Raw genomic sequence first — 8,785 nt, forward strand, 5'->3', positions numbered from 1 at the left:
AAAAAAAAAAAAAAAAAAGATTATTTACGTATTTATGAAACTGCAGTGCGATGCCTACAGTTTCCTTCCCTCTGAGGAAAGCACACAGCAGACCTTAAAATATTTTTGACTCTCATAGTTTGACATTGTTAGAGATAGAATAGTACTGCTCTTAAAAAGATTATTTATGTATTTTATTCATTCATTTATTTATTTATTGACAGGATCTTGCTCTGTTTCCCAGGCTGGAGTGCAGTGGCCTGATCAAAGTTCACTGCAGCCTCGAACTTCTGGGCTCAAGCCGTGTTCCTGCTTCAGCCTCCCTAGTACCTGGGACTACAGGTGCATGCCACCATGCCCAGCTAATTTAAAACATTTTTATTTTGCAATGATGGGTTCTTGCTATGTTGCCCAGGCTGGTCTCAGACTTCTGGCCTCAAGCAGTCCTCCTGCCTTGGCCTCCCAAAGTGCTGGGATTATAGGCATCAAGCGATTCTCCTGCCTCAGCCTTCCCAGTAGCTGGGACTACAGGCACACGCCACCATGCCCATCTAAGTTTTGTAGTTTTAGTAGAGACAGGGTTTTGCCATGGTGGGCAGGCTGGTCTTGAACTCCTGACCCCAGGTGATCCACCCACCTCAGCCTCCCAAAGTGCTGGGATTACAGGCGTGAACCATGGCACCTGACAATATAGAGTATTCTTGACATCTTGACCTGTGCAGTAAATAAGGTAATTAAAATGAATGACAAATAGTCTAAGCTTGAAAGTTAAAGAGCCTAAGCTTGAAACACCCTGTGACTTAGTTTTTGCATTTATTCTGTCTTCTGTGCCCCCCAAGCCTTACTCCAAATTAATGAGGCATTATTTTATTTATTTATTTTTTTGAGACGGAGTCTCGCTCTGTCATCCAGGCTAGAGTGCAGTGGCACGATCTTGGCTCACTGCAACTTCCGCCTCCCAGGTTCAAGCAATTCTTCTGCCTCAACCTCTCGAGTAGCAGGGACTACAGGCACACGCTACCATGCCCAGCTAATTTTTGTATTTGTAATAGAGACGGGGTTTCACCATATTAGCCAGGGTGGTCTCAATCTCCTGACCTTGTGATCCGCCCGTCTCGGCCTCCCAAAGTGCTGGGATTACAGGCTTGAGCCACCGCGCCCGGCCTGGTTTCTTTTTTTCTAACCACTTAAATATGTAAGGACTATTCTCAGATTGTAGGCTGTGCCAAAACAGGTGGAGGGCCAGATTTGGGCCCCGGGGTGTAGCTTGTCAATGTCTCACTAGAACATCTGTTTCCCGAGGTCAGGGATCTCTGTCTTGGTCATTGCTGTGTCCCCAGGCTCTGGGATGTTCCTGGCATGTAGTGGATGCTAAAGTTGAACAAATATGTGTTATAGAGAAGGCTTCGATATATTCATTAATTCTTCCAACAAATATCCATTGAGGTTTGCCATGAGCTGGGCTCTGGGGAGATAGCAGGGAACATCATTCGAACGTGGGGCAGAGAGTTGACGTCCTTGCATTGAATGACTTGTGTTCCTCCAGAGCTGACCTGTCCCCGCTACAGCTACTACGAGCTGTGTGGCTTCTCTTGTCCCAGCTCCTGCACCAAGCCTGCCCTGCCTGACAGTTGCCCGACATCATACCAGGATGGCTGCCAGTGTGACCCAGGATCTCTGCTCAGTGGCAAGGACTGTGTGCCCCCCATCTGGTGCAGCTGCTCCACTGGAGGCAGTTACCACCTGGCCAGGGAGGCCTTCTGAGCTGGGGAGCACTGTGAGCAATTCTGCCACCATGAGGCTTCCACCCATGCCATGTGCTCTTCCCCCACCTCCTGTGGGCCGGGGCAGAGATGTGGGACCCTCAGGGGCATCTTTGGGTGCCACCTGCTCTCCCGTGGCACCTGCCAAGCAGCTGGGCACTCACACATCATCACCTTTGATGGGAAAACTGTTGAGTTCTCGGGTACCTGTGTGTCTGTCTTTGCTGAATCCTGTGGCTCCTCCGGCTCACTGCCGTTCTTCAGGGTACAGCTGGGAAAGGAGAACAGATCCAGCAGCCCCCTCATGCTTATCATGGAGGTGTCTGTCCAGGTTAATGGGACCCAGGTCCACCTGCGGAGGGACAGCCCAGGCATGGCTCAGGTAAGCACCAGCTTTGGGGACATGTCGTTCCTAGGAACCCCAACCTTTCACCCAAACCCATAGCCCCAAGGGAAAATCTTATTCTGTCTCCATTATTTCTATATTTTACCTCTATTCTCTGATTATACACCCATTTTTGACTATATCCATCAGATGCATTCAGTTAAAATAACAGAAACACTCTCAGACCAGCTTAAGAAAAAAAAAAGAATTATTGATTTACACAATTGAAAAAAAACTATAAGTGTATGGATTCAGGCATAGCTGGATCCAGATGCTTGAACAATATGTCTCAAATCTGTCTCAATTTCTGGGCTCTCCTTTCCTTCATTTTCAGACATGCAACATCCCATCCCACCTTGTAGGGACAAGGACAGCTGTCAGGTTAGCAAATGTCACTGGAGGAAAAGTGTCCCTCATTGGCCCAGCTTGAGTCACGTGACCACCCCTGAATCCCTGGTGGACTAGCTGATTGGCTGGGCCTGGGTCATGTGCTGGAAGTTAGGGTGGGGTTGACTTCCTGTGAACCACATGGATTGATTTTGGAGGGGTGAGTTCTCAGGGAAATCCAGAGAAAGGAGAAATGAATGCAGAGCAGGATAAAACAAGAGATGGTCGCTATTATAGTTTTGTCTTTGTTCCATCATCTAAAAATGTTTTACATGTATTTGGACCGGGTGCAGTGGCTCACATCTGTAATCCTAACACTTTGGAAGGCCAAGGCGGGTGGATCCCTTGAGCCTGGGAGTTCAAGACCAGCCTGTCTCAAGCAGGCAATATAGCGAGACCACATCTCTAAAAAAGAATTAGCTGGGTGTGTTGGCGTATGCCTATAGTCCCAGCTACTTAGGAGGCTGAGGTGGGAAGATCGCACAAACCCAGGAGTTTGAGGCTGCAGTGAGCCATGATCGTGCCACTGCATCCAGCCTGGGGGATAGAGTGAGACCCTATATCAAAAAAATACCAACATTTTTACATGTATTTGAACACCTACTATGTGCCAAGCAACACTGACCAACTGTGGTCCTATGTCCCCAAGCCTTCCTTTGATTCTGCCTGCTCCTTAGGTAAATGGTGAGACAACAGCCCTCCCCGTAAGCCTGAATGGGGGCAGCCTTGCTGCCCACTGGAATGGCCTTTTCTCCCTGCTGCAGTGGGACTTTGGCCACTGGCTCAGCACGGATCTCACCTACAGCCTCACCTTCACCCTGTCCCACTTCTACGAGGGTCACACCGATAGGCTCTGCGGCAACTTCAACAGCGACCCCAGTGACGACGCTGCGGCTGATATTACCTTGGAGAAGCAGAGCAAGGCTTGTAGGGACAACTGTGGGGCTGCCTGTCCAGTCTCAGTCTGCAATGACCAGGGGCAGATTGTGTCAGCCAGGAGGCAGTGCTGGCTCCTACAGGACCCCCAGGGACGCTTCAGCCACTGCCACTGGGAGATCAACCCAGACTCATACGTTTCCAGCTGTGTTGATGGTTTGCGTCTTGCTGGAGGCAACGACCACATACTCTGCCTGGCCCTGAAGACATATGCCGCCATCTGCCAGGGCGCCAATGTCACCTTCAGGCACGGGAGGAATTCTTCCTTCTGTGGCGAGTCATGGTTGAGCAGGGCAGGAATTCATCTGCATGCTCTGTACGGCCACACACAGACTGACATCCTTCTGTACTCCTGGGCTGCCTGAGTGCCCCAGCCATTTCCGATATTTCAATTCCAGCACGGGAAGGCCTTCCGGGCCCTCCTCCTAGGCTCCAGCTGGATGCATGTGGATTGGTAGGGGGCCTGTTTGCTACTGATTGGTATTTTTTTTGTTTTTGTTTTTGAGACAGAGTCTCACTCTGTCACCCAGGCTGGAGTGCAGTGACATGTTCTTAGCTCACTGCAACCTCTACCTCCCGGGTTCAAACCATTCTCCTGCCTCAGCCTCCCGAGTAGCTGGGATTACAGGCGCCTGCCACCACACCCAGCTAATTTTTTGTATTTTTAGTAGAGATGGGGTTTCACCATGTTGGCCAGGCTGGTCTTGAACTCCTGACCTCAGGTGATCCACCTACCTCAGCCTTCCAAAGTGCTGGGGTTACAGGCATGAGCCGTGGTACCAGTCTGCTATGTATTTTGAATACCATCCTGGGGTGACTGGATCCCTGGCTCCCTGTCAAGGGGATATCCTTTTCCACCCTCAGAAAGCCTGACTTGAGATGCCACAATAATAATCCCAACAACTGCTAATACTTATTGAACATCTACAATGTCCCAGGCATGGGGCCGAAGGCTCTGTGTACCTCTTGCCACCACGGTCTCAGAACCACCCTGCAAGTGAGAGGCAATAACTGTTATTATTCCCATTTTACATTTGGGAAAACAGAGGCTCACAGAGGTAAAGCCATTTGTCCACAGCTAATCACAACAGAGTTGAGACTTGAACCAAGACTTTCTCCAGAGACAAGTTTTATTAATAGCCATATCCTCCCATTCTTTCTTTCTTATTTAACTATTATGGAAAATTTGAACATAAAAGTAGAGAGAATAACTTATTGAATGCCCCTGTACCCAGAAGGCAGCCTCAATAACAGCCAAGTTGTGGCCGACCTGTGTCCACCTCCGCCCCTCCCTTATTGATTTATTTTGTGTAAAGCAAATCCCAGACATCGTGTAAACCTGTAAATACTCCAGCATGATTTTCTAATAGATTAGGACTTTTAAAAAGAAAAAAACCTGCTGCGGCCAGGCGCGGGGCTCACGCTCACGCCTGTAATTCCAGCACTTTGGGAGGCCGAGGCAGGCGGATCACCTGAGGTCGGGAGTTCGAGACCAACCCGACCAACATGGAGAAACCCCATCTATACTAAAAATACAAAATTAGCTGGGCGTGGTGGCGCATGCCTGTAATCCCAGCTACTCAGGAGGCTGAGGCAGGAGGATCGCTTGAACCTGGGAGGCGGAGGTTGTGGTGAGCCGAGATAGCGCCATTGCACTCCAGCCTGGGCAATAAGAGCGAAACTCCGTCTCAAAAAACAAAGACAAAACAAACAAACAAAACAACCTGCCGTGATTTGCTCACACCTAACAAAATAAGCAATAATTCCCAGATATCATGAAATGCCTAGTCCATGTTCAGATTTTTCTGATTGTTCCTAAAACATCCTGCTTTCCTCCCTTGCACCAAAGCTTTGCTGGCCCTTGATGCTTGCCCATTAAGGGTTCCTAGCTGGTTCCAACATTAGGTGTGCAATCAGGGCAAGGTCATGTTCTAGGGGGTGGGGGTGGAAGGTGCCGCTTTCTTGCTCAACCAACAGGCAACAAAAGCCTGTCCGGTACCATCCTGGGGGTCAGGACACCCCTAAAACCTGATCCTAACCCACCTATGTTAGATCCAAATGTGAATCTGTGACACCTGGGCCGTAGGGAACCCTCAAAGGGTTTGGAGTAGGGGAGCGGGGGGGGGGGTAAGACAGTGTTCTTGGAGTGAGAAAGGTGGGCCACCTAGGGGTTATTTCTGGAATAACAATAGATGGCATTTATCCAGGGCTCCCAGGGTGCTGGACGCTGTCCCAACCACTTAATTTATTTTAACTTGCTTAACCTTCAAAGCCAGTTTGAGGTCAGTACTCTTTTTGGAGAGATGGGTACGGAGTTCTGGAGAGGTTAAGCACCACTACAAAGCCGGGATTTTAAGCACGCGGTCAGGGAGTTGGGCAAGTGTGGCCTGCAGATCCTGTTTCCTTACCCGCGCCGTTTCTCCTCCCTGCACAGCTGCCACGTGTCCGAAGCACAGTAGCTACCAGCAATGCTTGGACCCGCGCAGGGCGCGGCTCTGCGTCCCCGCGGGGCTGCTTCCGCCCCGCGGCCGCCCTGCCTGCTCCGAGGGCTGCGCCTGCGATAACGCGTACCTGTGGGCAAGGGCCAGGTGCGAGCGCCCGGAGTAGTGCGGCTGCGCGCACGGCGGCCCCTCCTACCAGGTGAGCTGGGGGCAGGGTCTTGCTGTTGTGAGGGGGTCGTTCCATCATGGGGGTCAGGGAGCCCCCAAAACATGCCAGGGATGGGCGCCCAATCCGGGACGCCTATATTCAGTTGTGCGGATGGCACATTGTGGGTTCACAATGTGTTGACCTGCTTTATTACTGATAATTCCAATACTGCTACTAATTACTAAGGTCGTTACCTGTGTGCTAAGTGCTTAATAATATTATTATTGGCTGGGTGCGGTGACTCACGCCTGTAATCCCAGCACTTTGGGAGGCCGAGGCCGGCGGATCACCTGAGGTCAGGAGTTTGAGACCAGCCTGGCCAACATGGCGAAACTCCGTCTCTACTAAAAATACAAAAATTAGCTGCATGTTGTGTCGCACGCCTGTAATCCCAGCTACTTGGGAGGCTGAGGCAGGAGAATCGCTTGAGCCCGGGAGGAGAAAGCTGCAGTGAGCCGAGATGGCACCACTGTACTCCAACCTGGGCAACAGAGCGAGACTCTGTCTCAAAAAATATATGTATTATTATTATTACTGTTAGCACTATTGACTTTTTAAAATATTAGCCATTATTTATTGAGTGTATGACCCCCACTACACACTTTGGCAATGTAATAGTAGTAATAATAATAATAATCAAAACAGCTCATTTTATTTATCATTAATAGGTACAAGACTCTGTCCTACATGTTTTAGTATTGTGGTCAGTGCTATTTTCTATTTTTTTATTTTTTATTTTTATTTATTTTTATTCATTTATTTATGTATTTATTATTATTATTATTATTATTATTATTATTATTTGAGACAGGGTCTTGCTCTGTTGCTGGGGCTAGCGTGCAGGGGCGTCATCTTAGCTCACTGCAGCCTCAAACTCCCTGGCTCAAGTGATCCTCCCCTTCAGCCACCTGAGTAGCTGGGACTTCAGTTGCATGCCACCATGCCTGGCTAATTTTTAAATTTTTTGTAGAGATGAGGCCTCACTGTATTGCCCAGGCTGCTCTCAAACTCCTGGCCTCAAGGTATCCTTCTGCCTCAGCCTCGCAAAGTACTAGGATTACAGGCGTCAGTCACCACACCCAAACCGTTTGTATTGTTTTGATGGCCAACATTTGACTAGTGATCACACATCAGGTCCCATACTACTACTAATAATAATTAAAATGTGGGCCGGGAGCGGTGGCTCACGCCTGTAATCCCAACACTTTGGGAGGCTGAGGCAGGTGGATCACCAGAGGCCAGCCTGGCCAACATGGTGAAACTCTGTCTCTACAAAAATACAAAAATTAGCAGGGTTGGCCGGGCGCGGTGGCTCAAGCCTGTAATCCCAGCACTTTGGGAGGCTGAGATGGGCGGATCACGAGGTCAGGAGATCGAGACCATCCTGGCTAACACGGTGAAACCCCGTCTCTACTAAAATACAAAACTAGCCGGGCGAGGTGGCGGGCGCCTGTAGTCCCAGCTACTCGGGAGGCTGAGGCAGGAGAATGGCGTAAACCCGGGAGGCGGAGCTTGCAGTGAGCTGAGATCCGGCCACTGCACTCCAGTCCGGGCGACAGAGCGAGACTCCGCCTCAAAAAAAAAAAAAAAAAAAAATTAGCAGGGCATGGGGGCAGATGTCTGTAATCCCAACTACTCAGGAGGCTGAGGCAGGAGAGTTGCTTGAACCTGGGAGGCAGAGGTTTCTGTGAGCTGTTGTACTCCAGCCTGGGTGATAAGAGTGAGATTCCGTCAAAAAATAAAATAAAATAAAATAAAAAATAAAATGTGGGGCCAGGCGCGGTGGCTCAAGTCTGTGATCCCAGCACTTTGGGAGGCCGAGACGGGCGGATCACGAGGTCAGGAGATCGAGACCATCCTGGCTAACACGGTGAAACCCCGTCTCTACTAAAATACAAAAAACTAGCCGGGCGAGGTGGCGGGCGCCTGTAGTCCCAGCTACTCAGGAGGTTGAGGCAGGAGAATGGCATGAACCCGGTAGGCAGAGCTTGCAGTGAGCTGAGATCTAGCCACTGCCCTCCAGCCTGGGCGACAGAGCGAGACTCCGTCTCAAAAAAAAAAAAATAAGAATAAAAATAAATAAATAAATAAATAAAATAAAATAAAATGTGGCCAGGCACGGTAGCTCATGCCTATAATCCCAGAACTTTGGGAGGCCAAGGTGGGCGGATCACCTGAGGTCAGGAGTTCTAGACCAACCTGGCCAACATGGTAAAAACCGTCTCTACTAAAAATACAAAAATTAGCTGGGCGTGGTGGTGTAGCAGGACTAGCTGCAGACAAAACCCCTCAGACACCGACCAAAAGAAGGAAGGGCTTTATTCGGCCAGGAGCATCGGCAAGACTCACGTCTCAAAAACCGAACTCCCTGAGTGAGCAATTCCTGTCCCTTTTAAGGGCTCACAGCTCTAAGGGGGTCTGCATGAGAGGGTCGTGATTGATTGAGCAAGCAGCGGGTACGTGACTGGAGGCTGCATGCACAGGTAAGAATGGAACAGAACAGGACAGGGATTTTCACAGTGTTTTTCTATACAATGTCTGTAATCTATAGATAACATAACCGATTAGGTCAGGGGTCAATCTTTAACTGCCAGGCCCAGGGTGTGGCACCGGGCTGTCTGCCTGTGGATTTCATTTCTGCCTTTTAGTTTTTACTTCTTCTTTCTTTTTTTTTTTTTTTTTTTTT

At 49.4% G+C, this 8,785-nt stretch overlaps 1 protein-coding gene across 1 annotated transcript in view; it reads right to left on the minus strand.

The window, feature by feature from the left end:
* Positions 1-1,138: 1,138 nt before the first annotated feature.
* LOC108512303 (uncharacterized) overlaps positions 1,139-8,785 on the minus strand; it is a 9,774-nt gene continuing 2,127 nt past the window's right edge. Inside the window, exons 2-4 of the mRNA XM_017847518.1 lie at positions 5,859-6,112; positions 1,950-2,094; positions 1,139-1,350 (exon numbers count right to left, since the gene is read on the minus strand). Of these exons, the coding sequence (XP_017703007.1) occupies positions 1,261-1,350; positions 1,950-2,094; positions 5,859-6,112 (489 nt within the window). The 3' untranslated portion in view covers positions 1,139-1,260. The remainder of the gene's footprint in view (positions 1,351-1,949; positions 2,095-5,858; positions 6,113-8,785) is intronic.

Source organism: Rhinopithecus bieti, unplaced genomic scaffold, assembly GCF_001698545.2.
Source record: "Rhinopithecus bieti isolate Rb0 unplaced genomic scaffold, ASM169854v2 scaffold_28066, whole genome shotgun sequence".
In the NCBI taxonomy this organism is placed as follows: Eukaryota; Metazoa; Chordata; class Mammalia; order Primates; family Cercopithecidae; genus Rhinopithecus; species Rhinopithecus bieti.